General features: G+C 41.6%; 1 protein-coding gene and 1 long non-coding RNA gene across 2 annotated transcripts; one reads left to right on the top strand and one right to left on the bottom strand.

Annotated features, from left to right (window-relative positions):
* Positions 1–804: 804 nt before the first annotated feature.
* On the bottom strand, positions 805–18,379 carry KRT23 (keratin 23). Its single transcript, XM_086357756.1, has 8 exons — positions 17,919–18,379; positions 10,169–10,251; positions 8,425–8,581; positions 6,997–7,158; positions 6,787–6,909; positions 3,573–3,793; positions 2,709–2,740; positions 805–1,160 (listed from the first exon to the last, which is right to left on the bottom strand). Exons 1-8 carry the CDS (start codon positions 18,312–18,314, stop codon positions 1,087–1,089), a joined length of 1,248 nt encoding a protein of 415 aa, XP_086213882.1. The 5' UTR covers positions 18,315–18,379; the 3' UTR covers positions 805–1,086.
* LOC147351668 (uncharacterized) lies at positions 6,808–16,191 on the top strand. The gene is made up of 2 exons (XR_015147615.1): positions 6,808–6,955; positions 14,983–16,191. It is a non-coding gene; the product is annotated as an uncharacterized LOC147351668 (long non-coding RNA).
* Positions 18,380–18,944: the final 565 nt, after the last annotated feature.

Here is an 18,944-nt window from a genome sequence, read left to right as displayed (position 1 = left end):
TTTGGGTAAACTCTGGGAGTTGGTGATGGACAGGGAGGCCTGGCATGCTGGAATTCATGGGGTTGCAAAGAGTCGGACAGGACTGAGCGACTGAACTGATGGTCCATTGAATTGTTAATATCCTATTGTTTCATGTATGGCCTTCTGATGATGTCTTAGTGAATATGTAGGTTTCTGTCTTCCTTTTCTCCAGTGTTGCTCCTCTGTACCAGCCTTGGACTAGCAGCTCACACAGCTAAAATCTGAGAAAAAGACATCTTCTTCAGGGGCAGAGGTGCCTAGTCTGTCTTCTTTAGTCCTTACTACACATCAACATAATATCCTGGATCCTAATGTTTACAACTCAGATTTTGGATGGGTTGTTTCCCCTTTTAGGGTCTCAGTACCTATCTGTAATGAGGATTTTTTCCCCTGAATTTCCTTTTCTAATTTTAACTCTCTTCTAGGCACTGAAGTTGTTCATTCACTCATCTGTGAGGTAGAATAGTTTTTGGTCATCTCAGTGAGGCCTTTCTGGGCATTCCTCCCTCTATCCCTGCCCCACTCCCACTTTTCTGCTGGAAGAAGTCTAGAGATCTTGGAAAGCCTTGTGAACCACATCTTGTCCCCAGTTGCATCGCTGCAGGTAACAATTCTGCCCAGTGTTTGCTGCAGACACCTTCAGAGCATTAAGGTCCCTGTCGCTCTTTCATGGACAATGCTCCGAGGATCCATTTTTAGGATAAAGAGGTCTTGTCAAGACAAGACTGACCTTATCTTGAGGTTTTGTCTTGCCTTGTGATATTAAAAAAAAAAAGGACATGATGCAGCTGGTGTGGAGTTTTATTGGCTATAAAGCTTGTACAATGATGGGAATCTGACAACTGTAGTAGTAAAGTACAGCTTTAAGCTCATGAACTCATACTTCAATTGAAAAAGTGCAGCAATATATGAAGATCGTTATGGTGGGATTGTTAAAGAGAAAAAAAGTTTCTGAGTTTGTTAACTCCAAGGAAACCTCTTAGAATTCACCTGGGCAAGGACTTTCCATTGAGGGGAAATAGTTTTTACAACAGGCAGAAATTTTTATTGGCCTCACTTGTACTTTCAGATCTCATTCACTTGAGAAAGAATTATTCTTCCATTGACGCTCTCCTGTGTGATGGCCTTGATCTTTGGAGCTGCAAATTAAAAAAAAAAAAAGCAACAAAGAGGTCACTGCCATGCTCTCCCCACCATCTGAACTGCACTCCTTTCCAGGCTCCTGTTCTCAGCTCTCTAGAATGATCACTAAGCAATATGGTGGGCTCTAATGGAGTGAAAAAAGATCTTACCAAGGAAGATTTTCCTCCCACCTTCTAGGAAATGAGGTATCTGAACAGTGTCACTTTCTAGAGGTCAAGCCCTTCACCCCAAGTGTTCCTGATACAGAATCCAGTATTGGACCGCAAGTGCTGGAGGGGTCCTTTCTGCTTTTATGGGCTTTTGACCCCTTGCATCATAGAGTCTATGAACATACAGAGCCTTAAATGCCATTCTGGGGACCTCATTTTTAGATCTATAGAGTATGCCATATGAAAGATCATGAGAAGCCAGGAATGTTTATCATGGTCACTGTTTTCAAAGATAAGATTTATTTGAATAAGTGCTTTGTTGATGCATCAATACACCGATTCTAGACCAGAGGGAAGAATTGAAACCAGTAGTAGAGATCCAGGGAAAACTTTGTTAAAGTCAAGGTTCTCCAATAGTAGATTGTTCACCCTCTCCAGTAATGGGTTCCCTGACCCTGGACATGACCAAAGAGAGGCTGAAGGACCCTGTTGGGATCTTGCAGAGGGATGGCAATGAAGCCAGCTATTCTGTGATGGTTACTTGGACTCTCAGTCCCTGAACCTTTAATGCCTTAGAACATTTTATCATAAACTAATCAGAAAGTACCACCTGTCCCAGACTGTGACTTCTTAAACTTTCCTGTGAGATGTTAATTGTAATCTGAGAAAATAGGGTTCCCTGGTCAAAGGTATTTGGGAACACTGTGCTAAACAAAATAAATTTTGTTGTGGTTTCTTTCTCTTACTTTTTCTTCCTTGCAGCAGTGTTTGTTCCATCTTCAATGCTGAAACATAGCCTGATTCTTCACCAAGAGGATAGTGGTACATGTATTCCCAGCCATACTGGGCCACAGAACACATCTTTTATAATACACAGTTAAAATCTCATGGGATGCTAGTATTCAACAGAATGTAGTTTGGGAAATTATGGGACAAAATTTTTTCCTTAATTTCCTAGGAGTTTGGCCAGCAGACTCCATAACTTAATTGTTGTTGTTCAGTCACTAAGTTGTGTCTGACTCTTTGCAATCCCATGGACTGCAGTGTGCCAGGCTCCCCTGTCCTTCATTATCTCCTAAAGTTTGTTCAGATTCATGTCCATTGAGCCCATAATTTAATAGAGATATAATAATATCACTGATTATTTTTATCTACTTTACTGCTGGCAAAGAGCTCATATATATATATATTGTTGAGGACAAAATTGAGAGCTCACTTGGTTCAGCCATATCTAATTTAAGTTGATTCAATATTCCTGGCCATTTGGCAATAAAATAAAAACTGAACAAAGAACATTCAGTAGTACACGAGAGAGTATGGTTACTGAAGGATGGATAAATGTGCTGATTAAATAAAAAAAAAGGTAGATTCAAACAATGAAAAAGTATTTTTTACCTTTGACGTTTGACTTAGATTCTTCCATTTTCCTATAAAAGTGATAAAGGCTCATTTTAGTATTAGCAACAACCATAAAAATGTCTCAAGATGAACTAACTTCCTTTGCCTGCTAGTACATTCACAGTTCTTTAATGAGGATAATTGTTTGAGTTCTGTAGTTTCAAGGTCATGAGTTCATGGGAGAACCCTCCTGAACCAAAAGGCAGTAAGTACTGCCTCCCACTAACCCTGGGGGGGCGGGAGAAATCTGCTGAGTCACCTCCATCCTTTCAGCCAGCTTCAGGCTTTGCCTCCCTGGGATCCTTTCCAGGGTCTGCCTCTGAAGTGTGAAACCCCTGGGCTTTTCAGACTGTTTTGAATTTGGTCCAATAACATTTTATTTATGTACTAAAAACATTCTAACCCTTTCTCTTGGGTCATAGAACATATGTGCCCTTTTGTGGACAGTTATACCAAAAGTAGTCAGAGATTCCAGATAAAATATCTGGACATCTCAATCTCTTATGAGTCTTTTCCTGCTGTTAGATTCCTCAATCTTTTTTTTTTTTCTTTTTTGAGCGAAAATTGGGTGCATTCCCACTGGGAAACACTGTAGCCAAACTTTCTTCATTGTTTGTTTCTAGAGATATAAAATATTAAGTGAAACTGTTGACTTCAAATCTTAGTGTCCTGGGAATAACAGTTGATGAATTCAAACTTCCTACTTAACGGAATACAACCTGATCTAAGTAGCTACAGAAGAAATTCAGCATAAGCCTTTCTTTCTCTACATGGATGATGGCCAACGGGACCGTAGGGTACATGAATGCACACAAGGGTGGGTACACTTTCATTGTCCTCCCCTGCCAGTCTTTGCCTTACCCTCCATTCTCTCCCTCCAAGAGCTGGCGATAGGTGGCGATTTCCTTCTCTAGGTGGGTTTTGATGCCCAGGAGGACCTTGTATTCTTTGTTCTGACGCTCCAGGTCATGGCGTAGCTGCGTCAGTTCCTCCTCATAGTGGGAGATGATCTGTTGCATGTCCTGGAGCTGGCAGGAGTACCGAGACTGGGTCTCTGATAACATGTTTTCTAAAGCAGATTTCTGAAAGAGGAATGAAATTTCTTTCATCTACTGACTGATGGCTTGATTTAATAGCCTGCTGAGTTGGGCTTCCCTGGTGGCACAGCGGTAAAGAATCCACCTGCCAATGCAGGAGACTCAAAAGATGTGCGTTTGGTCTCTGGGTGGAGAAGATCCCCTGGAAGAGGAAATGGCAACCCACTCCAGTATTCTTGCCTGAAAAATTCCACGGACAGAGGAGCCTGACGGGCTACAGTCCATGGGCTCACAAAGAGCTGGACACAACTGAGCACGCATGCTTGATGAGTAGTGAGAATATACCAACCACTCTGCTGGGTGTCTTGGTGGAGCTGGGGATGAGTGAGGAGGAGCAGGCTGACTTTTAGGTTTGGAGCCAGGCAACGAGGAGTCAGGACTCTCTGAATCTCATTTTTCTAGGCATAAAGCCTTTGTGTCAGGGAGTTCTGTGCAACTTAGTTGCACTCTTGTAGTATTTATTGTTGATGTAGCTTGTTTGGGAGTGAGTATACCCCACCTTGCCCTGATCTGTTCCTTACCTACTTTTGCTTATATTTTGTCTCTGGCCAGACTGAAAGGTCCTAGAAGGAAATAGTAGCCAGGACTGCTATTTTTTTGTATCTTCAGAGAAGGGTCTCAAGTAAGGGTGCCAGATAAAATAGAGGGCACCTGATTAAGTATAAATTTCAGATGAGCAATTGGTAATTTTTTTTTTTTTAGTATAGATGTGTTCCAAATGTTCCCCCAATATTGCACAAGAACTTATACTAAAATAACACTTGTTCATCTGAATTCAAATCTCACTGTGTGTCTTCCATTTTAATTTGGTGACTCTGGTAACAAACATGTTGTCATTTTTGAGGAAATTCTGAAAGCTGCAAAATAAAGGAAGCAGAGAACCAAGTTCAAGTCCCTGTTCTGTTTGGATTTACCACCTACTTTTCTAGGACACATAACTTTAATCTTAAAGAGACATTCATAGCTAATAAAGCGCCCTGCACTTCAGGGCTGCTAACGTCCAGGGGGCCCTTCATGCTGCCTGGCTATTACCCCACATGTCCCTGGTGTCGTCACTTTCTTGTTCTCCCAAACGGATATTTTGTCCCTTCTTCTCTGTCTGAAAACCCCTCTTCTCCCTGTCCTTTCTCTTAGCCCATTACCTTGCTTCTTCTGTTGCCAAGGATATGAAAGCCCTCAGGGGAGGGCTCCCACCAGCTCCACCAGCTTCTGCCCACAGACATGAGTCTGTGTCGACACTCATTCCCCTCCTGTTATGAGGGGAATAACCGTCCCTGTCTGTGCCACGGTTATTTCAGCAATTACCCACCGTCTTGCAACATGAATGCTTTCCTCTCTCCTAGATTATTCCCACCAGCTTTCATATAGAATTTCTTCCACCTTAAAATTTGTTCTCTCAAGCCCATAACTACCTTCAGCGATCAGCCAATTTCTTTGCTCACCTTTGCTTACTGCAGAGCTCCTCAAAGAGTTGTCTATACCCTCTGTTTCAAATTTCCCTTGACTTCCCTCTAAGGGTCAAGGGGAATAACCCTAGGGCCTCCTCTTCTCTCCTTTCTTCTTCCTTCTGTTGACTCACTGCATCCATGTTGGCTTCCCGGCTGTTCCTCCAACCTGTCTGACACACCCGTGCCTCATAGCTTGTGCATTTGCTATTCCCTCCACCTGGAACTCCCTCCCCATAGCCATGTAAAGCATCTTCGTATCACTTTGAGGGTTTTGCTCAACTCTTACCTTAACAGTAAAGCTTCTCCCAACTACCTGGTTTTAAAATGACAGCTCTTCTCCTGGCAAGCCTAACCTCTCCCTCATGTTTCATTTCTTTGCAGCATTTTCCTCCATCTGGCATATTATTTATTTTGATGATTTGTGCCTTTATTGTCTGTCGTCTACAGTAGTATACAAAGTCCTTTATTATCAAATCCTCAGTTACTTAGAATAGTGTCAGGTAGTAGAAAGAATGAAACTGGGTATAAATGTCAAGCTGACCTTGCAGAGTTGTTGTGAAATATCTAATGCTAAAATGTTCTGAAGGCTACAAAACTATTTAGATAATTTTAAAATATAGTAATTTATTTGTATTTAAATAATATAAAATACTGTAATTATTTATGTGTTCATTATCATCACCTTGACAGTGTACATTTTAAATGTCTGTCCATCGTCACTGATTCTTAAAATGTGACAGTAATTTACCAGGTGCAACAAAATGAACTAATTATTTCTCCTCAAGACTGAGAGCAGAGTAGCACTGGGGAATGGTATTGATGAATGATTAGAAGATTCAGATAGGCTAAGAAGGAAATTCAATGATATATTTTATTTAATGAATTTTAAGTGCTTATAACACTCCTAAAAGCATTTTTACTGAAAACCATGATGATCAAAGAAATGACTTAGACACAAGAACTTACTGTTCCCTGGGTATAAGACTGTTCACTGTATAAGACGCATACACAATAATAGAGCAGCACTTTGGAGTCAGCCAAGCCTGGATTTGCCACTTACTCATGTCGGCACCAGAATTTCTCTTTCTTGGAACTGGGAGGGGGCAGCATGGTTGTAAGGGGGAGAGCACTGATAGGGGTTTTGAGAGTGTAGAACTGCCCACCCCACCCCCACCCCCACCCCATACCACCATGTGGCTTCACCACTGGCCACTTATTAACTGTGTGACCCTGGTCAACTCACTTAACTGTTTGGGGCTTTGGTGCCCTTATCTCCAAAATGGGGACACCAGACCTATCTGGAAAGGTTAATGTGAGGATTGATGACATTGAATGCAATGAATGTGGCACAGCACGGACACCTCAATAAATGGTAGCTCTTATCATCCTCATTGTGGACAATTTGGATGGAAAGTGGGAGTTTGGATGGAGAAGTGCCCCAAGGGAGTTGGAGAGACAGGCCCCGGAGAGAGAAGAAGGTTTTGTGGAGGAGGTGGTACCTGACCTAAGATGTTTCCAGCTCAAACTCACCTTGCTGCACTGTGCCTGCAGGTCAATCTCCAGGGCCTGGAAAGTGCGCTTCAGTTCGTGAAGGTCACTTTGGCTGCTCTGCACACCTGTTGGACTGGCTGCTTCCTGGGCCACGGCTGCTGACTGTGAGACCACGAAAAGAAGAGAGGCATTGGCATTGGGACCACTTGTAAGTGGAAACTTTGGGAAGTTTGGGCATCTTTCTTTTACCTGCTGTTTATACCAAGTGTCCAAGTCTTGATGCTTCTTTTTAATTATAAACTCATATTCCTGCCTCATATCCTCTAGGACCTTAATCAGATCTTCTCCCGGGGTTGTATCCACCTTCACGTTGACCTTGAAGTCATTTGGCACACGGTGTTCCTCCACTTCCTGTTTAACCACACAGAGAGAAAATGAATCAGTTTTGACAATCAGAAGGCCAGAAGTATGTTGATGGGCAGCAGTACACAGATCTTTTAAAAATTCAGCTTATGTGTTTGCCACTCCTCCATCGGCTTGGTTTGGTTTCTCAGTTATTATTTGTTGATGACAAAACATATATATGGGGAAAAAAGCATATTTTTAGCCACACCACACTGCATGTTGGATCTTAATTCCCCGAACAGGGATTGAACCCAGGGCCCCTGCAGTGGAAGAAGTGAGGAGTCTTAGTCAACGGACTTGCAGGGAAGCCCCTCTCTTATACTTTTATGAAGTAAAGAATAGCACCGGACAGGTAGTCAAATGGCCCCTGTGATTACTGACTTAATCCCTGGTTGAAAACATTTTACAAGGAATTTTGCTTACATAGAGTGTAAAGTACTCTTCAACAAGTGTTCATGAGTGAAATGATGACACAATGAAACACTTAAACATTTCAGGTTATAGGCCAAAGCTTTGGGGCAGCAGTTCAGTAACCCAAAGCCAAATGGTGTAAAGACTTTCAAAATCTTGTCAGTGTATTATGACTCTGTAGGGATGATGCCCATGAGGTATCATGAAACCAAGAAACTATAGGAAAGGTTTAATTAACAATCATGTCTAACCAGCTGTGCAGAAGGTGAGGTTCTTTGATAAGCAGTTTTGTTTGCCTAAAATGGGGTTTTTTTTTTCCTATATTTTCATCAGAGTCTCGGGGATTTTAGATGGATGCTAACTTTTAAAGTCAGTTAAATGCTTTTGGCAATTGAGACTCAATTTTTGCCAATAGTTATATCAAATATATAGTAACTGTAACTACGAGTTACTATAGAATATAACTATACTGAATATAATCTGGATCCATGGCAGATCCATAACAGTCTATTCTGTTATTCTCCAACTTGCTGCACATTGGGTTAATGAAATAAGTTCGATCCTACACATTTATTTTTCTCTTATCATATTAATAAACAGGTCTAGATAAACACTGTATATTAACAAAATTGTTGACTGATGTCATAGTTAATTGGAATTGTGTTTTAGCTGTTGTATTTGACACCAGGGTAAATAACCGTGAACATGGAAAAATTAGATATGTATGTGGTTCCTTATGATTATTTAGGTTGAAGACAATAGAGCTGGCATCCAGGTGGTGGTTTCTTCTGGAGCGACTGAGTCACCTGAAATGTGTAGACTAAGAGCTGTACTGGTTCCTGGAGATCCTGGGAGTCCTACCTGCTCATGACGCTTCTTCATGAGGATGAGCTCTTTCCTCATCCCCTCAACCTCCTGTTCTAGGTCTGTGGTGACAATGGTCAGATCATCCAAGGTCTTTCGGAGACCTTCAACTTCAATTTCTAAGTCTTTCTTGAAGGAGTGTTCATTTTCATACCTTTGGTTAGAAGGAAGAGAACAGAACACTTGTTATTGGAAGGATTCACCGTAGTTTTAGGCTGAACTTCTTACTTTTTACATTTCATGCAGGTTTTTCTATAATGGTGATCCAATATTATTTTTTTCATTAGAGAGAATGGCATAATAAACAGCCATATGTCCATCATTTAGATTTAGCAGCTATTAACATTTTGCTATATTCATTTCATCTATATTCTATCTTGTATTTTAAAGTAAATTATAGACATTATGTCCTTTCAACCCCTAAATACTTCAGAATGTATCTTTTAAGAAAAGAGAGTTTTCTAAATAAGCACAGTAACATAAAAATCAATAATAAGTTTTTAATATCATCTAACAACAGACTGGTTCCAAATAGGAAAAGGAGTACATCAAGGCTGTATATTGTTGCCCTGCTTATTTAACTTATATGCAGAGTACATCATGAGAAACACTGGGCTGGAAGAAGCACAAGCTGGAATCAAGATTGCCGGGAGAAATATCAATAACCTCAGATATGCAGATGACACCACCCTTCTGGCAGAAAGTGAAGAGGAACTAAAAAGCCTCTTGATGAAAGTGAAGGAGGAGAGTGAAAAAGTTGGCTTAAAACTCAACATTCAGAAAACGAAGATCATGGCAACTGGTCCCATCACTTCATGGGAAATAGATGGGGAAACAGTGGAAACAGTGTCAGACTTTATTTTTTTGGGCTCCAAAATCACTACAGATGGTGACTGCAGCCATGAAATTAAAAGACACTTCTTGGAAGAAAAGTTATGACCAACCTAGACAGCATATTGAAAAGCAGAGACATTACTTTGCCAACAAAGGTCCATCTAGTCAAGGCTATGGTTTTTCCAGTGGTCATGTATGGATGTGAGAATTGGACTATGAAGAAGACTGAGTGCCAAAGACTTGATGCTTTTGAACTGTGGTGTTGGAGAAGACTCTTGAGAGTCCCTCGGACTGCAAGGAGATCCAACCAGTCCATTCTGAAGGAGATCAGCCCTGGGATTTCTTTGGAGGGAATGATGCTAAAGCTGAAACTCCAGTACTTTGGCCACCTCATGTGAAGAGTTGACTCATTGGAAAAGACTCTGATGCTGGGAGGGATTGGGGACAGGAGGAGAAGGGGACGCCAGAGGATGAGATGGCTGGATGGCATCACTGACTCAATGGACGTGAGTCTGAGTGAACTCAGGGAGTTGGTGATGGACAGGGAGGCCTGGCGTGCTGCGATTCATGGGGTCGCAAAGAGTTGGACACGACTGAGTGACTGAACTGAAGGGTTTGTATTCAAATTTCCCCATACCAAAAAGTGTATTTTATATCTGATTTGTTTAAACTAGGATCCAGACATATATTTAATATCTGTCTGGACCCTAGTGACTGAAGCGACTTAGCAGCAGCAGCAGCAGCCGCATGCCTTTTCATTATAGCTTAGTAAGATTTTACACATGGGTAATGGTGAGATACGTCTTCTTTCTGCAAAACAGAAACAGAAACAAGAACAATTCCCCAAACCAAACCAACCCCTGTCCCCTCCCCCCACCCACCACAACACTGTGAAGAAGGAACTTACTTAAGGCTGAAGTCATCCACTGCCATCCTGGCGTTGTCAATGAGAAGGATGATCTGAGCGTTGTTCACCTTGCCATCTGCTATCTGTAAAGCACACACCAAGAGTCACTTCAGTCGCATGCAAATCCACAGGACAGCTGCATTTCTGCCCAGTTCCTGAGAATCTGACTTGTCAGCAGCTAAGGCTTTATTTTGTAGCAGTGGAATAATGAGCAGTGAAGTCAATTAATATTTATTGAGCACTTACTAAATGCAAAGCACAAGAGTGGTTTTGTAGTAAGGGTATGGTCTGCAGTCACTTTCACTGTCTTTTTTTATATTGGCTTTTGATAGGATTGATGCAACTGCTCAAAGAATGATATAGACGGGGGAAGGAGAGTAATTGTGGAAAATGCCTTTTAATTATTTAGTAAGATCCACACAAAGTGTAAGTGAAAGTCGCTCAGTCGTGTCTGACTCGGTTTTTCCGACTTGTTTTTGTTTTGTCAGACTTGTTTTGACAAGGCTATGGTTTTTTCAGTGGTCATGTATGGATGTGAGAGTTGGACTATAAAGAAAGCTGAGCACCAAAGAATTGATGCTTTTGAACTGTGGTGTTGGAGAAGACTCTTGAGAGTCCCTTGGACTGCAAGGAGATCCAACCAGTCAATCCTAAAGGAAATCAGTCCTGAATATTCATTGGAAGGACTGATGTTGAAGCTGAAACTCCAATAATTTGGCCACCTGATGTGAAGAGGTGACTCATTTGAAATAAGACCCTGATGCTGGGAAAGATTGAAGGCAGGAGGAGAAGGGGACAACTGAGGAAGAGATGGTTGGATGGCATCACTGACTCAATGGACATGAGTTTGAGCAAGCTCTGGGAGTTGGTGATGGCTAGGGAAGCCTGGTGTGCTGCAGTCCAAGGGGTCACAAAGAGTCAGACACAACTAAGTAAATGAACTGAACTAAGCATAATTATTTTTTGCCCTAAATGACCATATTTATATGCATAACTTATAGGTATGTATATGTGTTTGTAAATTATTCAATGATGAGAATGCCCCAGTTGTAGCTATTAAAATATTAACTGAAAGGGGAGAAGGATGAGTTGGGAATTTGGGATTAACAGATACACACTACTATATATTAAATAAATAACAAGAGCAACTGTTTTTTGCATGGACTTCCCTGGTGGGTCAGATGGTAAAGAATCTGTCTGCAATGCAGGAGACACAGGTTTGATTCCTGGGCCAGGAAGATCCTGTGGAGATAGGAGTGGCAACTCACTCCAGTATTCTTGCCTAGAGAATTCTATAGACAGAGGAATCTGGTGGGCTATAATCCATGGATCACAAAGGTCAGACATGATTGAGCAACTATGTCACACACACACACACACACACACACACACTGTATAGCATAGGGAACTATATTCAATTTCTTGTAATAACTTATAATGGAAAAGAATCTGAAAAAGGATATATATATATATATATATATATATATATAAGGAAAGTTATGACCAACCTAGATAGCATATTCAAAAGCAAAAACATTACTTTGCCAACAAAGGTTCGTCTAGTCAAGGCTATGGTTTTTCCTGTGGTCATGTATGGATGTGAGAGTTGGACTGTGAAGAAGGCTGAGCGCCGAAGAATTGATGCTTTTGAACTGTGGTGTTGGAGAAGACTCTTGAGAGTCCTTTGGACTGCAAGGAGATCCAACCAGTCCATTCTGAAGGAGATCAGCCCTGGGATTTCTTTGGAGGGAATGATGCTAAAGCTGAAACTCCAGTACTTTGGCCACCTCATGCGAAGAGTTGACTCATTGGAAAAGACTCTGATGCTGGGAGGGGTTGGGGGCAGGAGGAGAAGGGGACGCCAGAGGATGAGATGGCTGGATGGCATCACTGACTCGATGTACATGAGTCTGGGTGAACTCCAGGAGTTGGTGATGGACAGGGAGGCCTGGCGTGCTGCAATTCATGGGGTCGCAAAGAGTCGGATGCGACTGAGCGACTGAACTAACTATGCATATATATAAAATTGAATCATTGTGCTGTACACTTGAAACATTGTATACCAGCTGCTGCTGCTGCTAAGTTGCTTCAGTCAAAAACAAAAAATTAAAAATATTAACTGAAATAATTCTCTACCATAAATTAGATTAATAAACTTCATGTTAAAACTTTAACTTTGTAACTGCCTCTAGTTAAAGACTTTCACTAGATGTGTATATATTTTTTATTTAAAAAGAGAATTATTGTTGAAGTCTCCACCTGAGAAATTGGGTATATAAATGTTTGACTTGTAAATATTTCTAAGTAGTTGTAATCAGAGAAATACACATATCAGAGAAATAATATATGACACTCAATTATAATGTATGTCATTGTCTTGGGGAAAATTGGATGGAAGATATCTCAACGTCAAAAGTATACTACTTTTGTACCAAGCATTGCGCTGAACTGGGAACCAGCAGATTTTCCTTTTATTTCCTGTTACTGACCATTGGTGTGAACTTGGGTCAGTTACCCAACTCTGTGGACTTCAGTTCCATCAACGCTCTTTACAAATAAGGAGCTTCTACTGAAAACAAGTGACCTTGAGGGTCCTAGCTCCAAACTTCTGTAACTTACTTGGAGCCAAAGAATCTGTGACATTCCCATCGTATTTATGCAGATAGTTGCTTTAATTAGAGAGGATTTTCTTAGGACAAACTTATACTTCGACACAAAGACACCTTTCAAAAATCTGGCCCTGTTCAAAGTTACACTGATTACTTGGAATTTTGTGTCATGAATACACAATAGCAGGATTCAGAGGTGTTCAGAACACTGGGTCTGGAACTCCCAGAGCAGGGCCTGGGGTCCTGCTCCAGCACCTACCTCCTGAGTGAGCTCTGCCAAGTCTTGGCTTCTTCATCCATAAAATGGCAATAATAACAACCGCAGAGTTATGAGAATTAGATTAGAAGAGATTAAATAAAATAATGTAAAATAGCATTTCTGGGCACAGTCTAGACACTCTGAAAATCAGTTGAAGCTAAATTAGTTCAGAAAAATGTAAAGAAAATTTAATTTTCTTTTAAAAAGGCTAGCACTTTTGTAATTAGAGCCAGTGTCTGCACTGGATAAATCCTAAGGTTTAAATGTTGAGATGCATTGTCTACTTTGCTGTTCATGATGGGAGATAACCAGACTGGCTGCCCATGCCCAACTTCTTAATTCCCTTAGTGGATTCCAAATGGTATCATGACGACTTCCATAGGTCTGAAAAGGGATTCTGTAGATATTTCCTTGTCTTTCCTCTACAGTGCTGCTTAGCGATTTCTTACCAATGTTTTCCCCTCCATCTGTTTAGTCTTTGCATGATCTAAGCTCATGGGAGATGAAAAGTAACTCCATCCAAAATGGCCTGGGGATCCCTGCAGTTAGCCTCAGCTGTTGCCTGAGGTTTTGCTTGACATTCAGAGAATCCATGCCCTGTACACTCCATGAAATCAGAAAATAAAACATACCACCTGTGTTGAAAACACCACAGTTTTCCAATGAAGTACCTTATGTATAACATACTTTTAACTGGAAGACCATGGAGTAATCTTTAAGACATCACTTCCAAATAGAATGGATAAACAATATTCTGTGCTGTACAGAATGTATAGTGCATGGAACTATATCCAATATTCTGTGATAAACCATAATGGAAAATAATATTAAAAAAAAAGAAGTTGCCTCAGTCATGTCCAACTCTTTGTGACCCCATGGACAGTAGCCCACCAGGCTCCTCTGTCTATGGGATTCTCCAAGCAAGAACACTGGAGTGGGTTGCCATGCCCTCCTCCAGAGTATCTTCCCAACCCAGGGATCAAACCCACGTCTCTTATGTCTCCTGCATTGGCAGGAGGGTTCTTTACCACTAGTACCACCTGGGATATCTATACATCTACATATAAATATATATAAAACTGATCTACTTTGTTGCACAGCAGAAATTAACACAACATTGTAAATCAACTCTATTTCAATTAAAAAATAATGTCACTTTCTCTATACTGATACAGATATTACATTTGAGACAAAAGTGAATTTATTTCACAGAAGTGTACTGATGTTGCTTTGTTAGTTTTGACAAATGTGCCATGGTGATGGAAGATTTTAATGATGAGGGGAGCTGGGTGATTTATGGAAAGTTTCTGTACCATGTAAATCTAAAAACACTCCACATGAAAAGTTTATTTATAATAATAAGAAGGATGCAAAGCAGTGTGTATAGTTAAAAAAATCATCTGTGAACTTGTTTGGTTTTTCTGAGTTAAATTGATAATTTGTCCATGGCAAAACCCACATCAAAAGTCTGATTTCCCCAGGTAGCATTCTTAGAGTACATGAGTTGATATAGAAGAAATTTAAAAACCGAAACTATTTCTTCCTCGTTGGGTTACCTGATACAATATTATGATACAACCACTATTTCTGAGCCATCCTTCTCAGTAATGAATGAACAAGAGTGGGTTGAGAAATAATATATGAGGCATAGGTATTGCATTGTGTTGTAATTAATCACCTGGATTCTCCCCAAGGACCTGAGTTCATTCTTTTAAAATAATCTAGTTTGTGTATTAGTGTAGCATCATTGCTTCAGGGTGTGTAATCTACTAGGGAGAGGAGAACAGAACCTATGACTGTAAGCCAATGAGCCAAATATAGAACTATTGAGAGCCATTCTGCACCTTAATATTTGTATGATGATGTCCAACTCTGTATTTCAAAGGAATAGATTAATTTTTGAAATCATTTTCTTTTCTTTCTTTCTTTTTCTTTTTGGCCATTAGGTTTGTGACATCTTAGTTTCCTGACCTGGGATTGAACCCAGGCCCGCAGCAGTGAAAGCATCAAGTCCTAACGACTAGTACCAGGGAATTCCTGAAATGTTTTCTAACAGACTTTTGGAGTAACATTTAACATCCCTAAAGTTGGGGTGTTGTTCAATCACTAAGTCATGCCTGAATCCTTGTGACCCCATGGACTGCAGCACGCCAGGCTCTCCTGTCCTTCACTATCTCCTGGAGTTTGCTCGGATTTGTGTCCATTGAGTTGGTGATTACAAAGTGGGGGTGGGAGAGAGCTGTATCTACTCAGAACATTTCATGAGTCTTGAAAGGCCCAGGAAGGGGTAAGTCCTGGGCATGGTGGGACTTCTTTGGGTCTCTATTTTGTCACCTATAAACAGGGGAGGTCTGATAGAGCATCTGAACTTCAAATAGCTGTTTTCTTCAAACACAGAGAAAAACAACTGAAGTAAGAAATCCAGAAATGAATATAATTTGAAGCTGAAGGAGCTTCCTATTTAGTGTCAGAACCAAGAACCTGGGGTTTCCTGGAGGGTGGGCCAGCCACCCACTCCTTGTAATTGTCCCCACTCACTTTTCTCAATTCTGTTCCAAAGAATTTAGGCACCCACTTGGCCTCAGTCTCCTCATCCATAGACTGGGGATAAAAACACCTGCTTCACAGAATGAGATAATGGGTATGAAATACGTGTTGTATGATTAAGAGTGCAAATGGAATGCACTATCTTTATTAACAAGTAGCATCATTTTTTGATGAGGCAGACTGGCCAGCATCACGCTATGTGGAAATGACGAGGCCATTAGAAACAGACCTAGGTTAGAATCCCAGCTCTAGCTCTTCCTGGTGGCTTTGCATGGCTGCTTCACTTCTCTGAGCTTCAATTTCTTTCCAGGGTTGTGGTGAGAAATAAATCAGATGATACAGAATGTTTCCATCATTGCAGAAAGCTCTTGGACCATGCTGATGAGTGTATTCAGTACCTGACATGATGCCTGGCATATAATAATCGCTCAGTAAATTTTTCCGTCCCCTTTCCTCCCTCCTTCTGCTGTCGGCTCATGCATTATTTGACCAGGTCTAACCTCACGTTTCTTTTTGGAGTTATGTTCTTAGCTCCCCATTTGAAAAAACTTCTGTCCTCTCCATTCTAAAACCAAAGCAACTTTATTAATAAAAACAGTATGGTAAGGTTTGTTGAGTCATCTTGTTTTTTTTTGGTAAAGACAACCATGTACTATATAGTTAAGACAATTACACAGTCAGCTGTTAGGTTGATTATTCAATAATTAGGGTTCATTATAAGGACAGATTTCTATTATCTTGATTTAAGCAGGGACAACTAAATGTTGAGAAATAGTATCATAGAAATGTTGGAAACCCTTGATGCTCTTTCTAGGATAGGTTCAATCATGATCTTACAGGAAATTTTCTGGTACTGCTTTACTTAAGAGAATTTACATAGCTTTAAAATATAACCTAGATGACTGGATTCCCTGTACTTCCAGCCAATGTTATGAAACATCCCAGAAGGTATATTGGTGTAGGAAATGGAAGCCCACTCCTGTATTCTTGCCTGGAAAATCCCATGGGCAGAGGAGCCTGGTGGACTACAGTCATAGGGTCAAAAAGAGTTGGACACTACTGAGTGACTGAGCGGAAGGTATAAAGTTAGGTTTTTAAATGTTTGGTTGAAAAGCTATTCATATTTTGAAGAAGTCTCCATAATCCATCCTAACTCTAAAATTCTAAAAATCAGACCCATTTTTATTATTTTTTTTCCCTAGCAATATGCCATTTTTCAGAACTGTGAGTGGCTAGAATTCAGAACTTCTGGCAGTCCCCAAGAGGAAGCATCCAGGGAAATCCCAAAGATGTATCTGCTAGTGGAGTGACAGCTTTTACGTGTGATCTCCAGAATAGTACAACTCAGCCTTTTTTTGCAGGGTAATCACACTGTCGTCAGGACTTGGAGGTGGAGCAGAACTGATGTGACGAGACATAAATGCTCTCTTGTGCCTTGTGCACTGAGCGTGAGGAATGAAGACCAGCCCTGATCATTACGATTATGTTGTCGGATCGTAAGTGGTACCAGACAGCACCTGCTTTCCTTCCATTTTTTCTATATAATTCATGTACAGAAGATTAAATATACAAAACAGACTTTCCTGCCTCCATATTTAAGGTATGATAAGAAAATGTCCTTGGGCTTCCCAGGTGGGCACTGGTGCTAAAGAACCCGCCTGCCCACGCAAGAGACATAAGAGACGGGGATTTGATCCCTGCTTGGGAAGATGCCCTGGAGAAGGAAATGGCAAACCATTCCAGTACTTTTGCCTAGAGAATCTCAAGGACAGAGGAGTCCAGTGGGCTATGGTCCACAGGGTTGCAATGAGTTGGACATGACTGAAGCAACTCAACATGCACAAGAAAATATCCTTGGGTTTCCTTGGTGGCTTAGTAATAAAGATTCTGCTTGCCAATGCAGGAGACGTGGGTTCGATCCCTGTTCCAGGAAGATCCCACATGCCACCTAAGCCTGTCACAACTGTTGAGCCTGTGTTCTGGAGCCTGGGAGCTGCAATTACTGAAGCCTGCATGCCCTAGAGCTCATGCTCACCAACAAGAGAAGCCCCCGTACCATAGCTAGAGAGAAGCCCCCGCTCTCCACAACTAGAGAAAAGCTCAGAACTTCATCAACAAAGACCCAGCACAGCAATATATAAGTAAATGAAAAAACTCTTTACCATCTGAGCCACTAGGGAAAAGAAAGAAAATATCCTTGAATACTTTTGTTCGTGATTATTTTAAGCTCTTTTCATCATTTTCCAGGAAATTATCTTTTCTACTGATTTCTGCTCTCATGGGTCTCCTGGAAATGCAGTCCCCTCTTGAGTTCCAGGGTTACCCAGGATCTTACCTGCTCCTGCAGGTGGCTGATGCTTTCCTCATATTGGGAGTAGTCTTGCTTATTGCCTGAATCTCTTTGCTGATGCCACTTCAGGATGCAGCTTTCTAGTTTCACATTGGCCTCCTCCAGGGCGCGCACCTTTTCCAGGTAGGTGGCCAGGCGGTCATTAAGGTTCTGCATCATCTCCTTCCCATTTCCGCCTAGGAGGGAGCTGCCTCTTCCAGACCTCCAAGACCCTTCAGGGAGTGGACAGCTCGGTGAGGAGAAGGAAAGAGAGATGCGAACACCCCCGGCACCACCATGGACACTAGGAGCCCGGGGGAAGCTCCCTGGCCGGCCCCAGCTGCCTCCTGTGGCATAGAGGGAACCTGAGCGCTTCTGGCTGAAGCTCTGGTTGGAATTCATGGTCCCATCTGTGTCTGGGGCAGGACTGGGCTCTGGTCCACTCCCTGGCACCACAAAACTGAGCTGCCCCAGACTGCCCCAGATGGCTTTATGCCCTTTGCTATGGGAGTTCCCTCTTCTGACAGCTGTACCGACAAGATCCTATCATTGTGCAACACGTGTTTCCTCTTGGTCAATCCCAAAGCGCCCCCGGGCCTTCACACACGGGCTGTTGTTTAGAGTCGCATCGATATACCAGGTTGCTTCTCCCTTCCAGTGGTAACCTGGAGGTGTGGCCCACCGCCTTAGGTGGGTGTTAGTCTCAGGTGTCTTTCCAGTCTGTCTGTGGGTTTTTTCCATTGTCCATTTATCTGGAAAAGCTCTGATTAAAGTCCACAGAAAGGTGATTTGGGGTGGCATAGATTTCCTTTGAAAAAGTAGACATTAAACACACAAACACACACCTGCCCCTACCCAATCCCCAAATAAACACACCCCAGCTCTAAAGCAAGGATGGGAGGGACTCGTGATGCAAGAGCCAGATCAGGACAGAATCTCAGGTCCTGGATGAAAATACTTGTGCAGAGGAAAATGGAGACAGTTCTGAATATCTGATCCTCTGTCGCAGCCGCTGTTGGATGGAAAGTAATT

The sequence above is a fragment of the Bos grunniens genome, chromosome 19 (assembly GCF_055505025.1).
Source record: "Bos grunniens cultivar Pamir isolate PY7600 chromosome 19, Bosgru_T2T1.0, whole genome shotgun sequence".
NCBI lineage: Eukaryota > Metazoa > Chordata > Mammalia > Artiodactyla > Bovidae > Bos > Bos grunniens.
The sequence above is the reverse complement of the archived record's forward strand: the minus strand, read 5'-3'. Positions and strand labels throughout refer to the sequence as shown.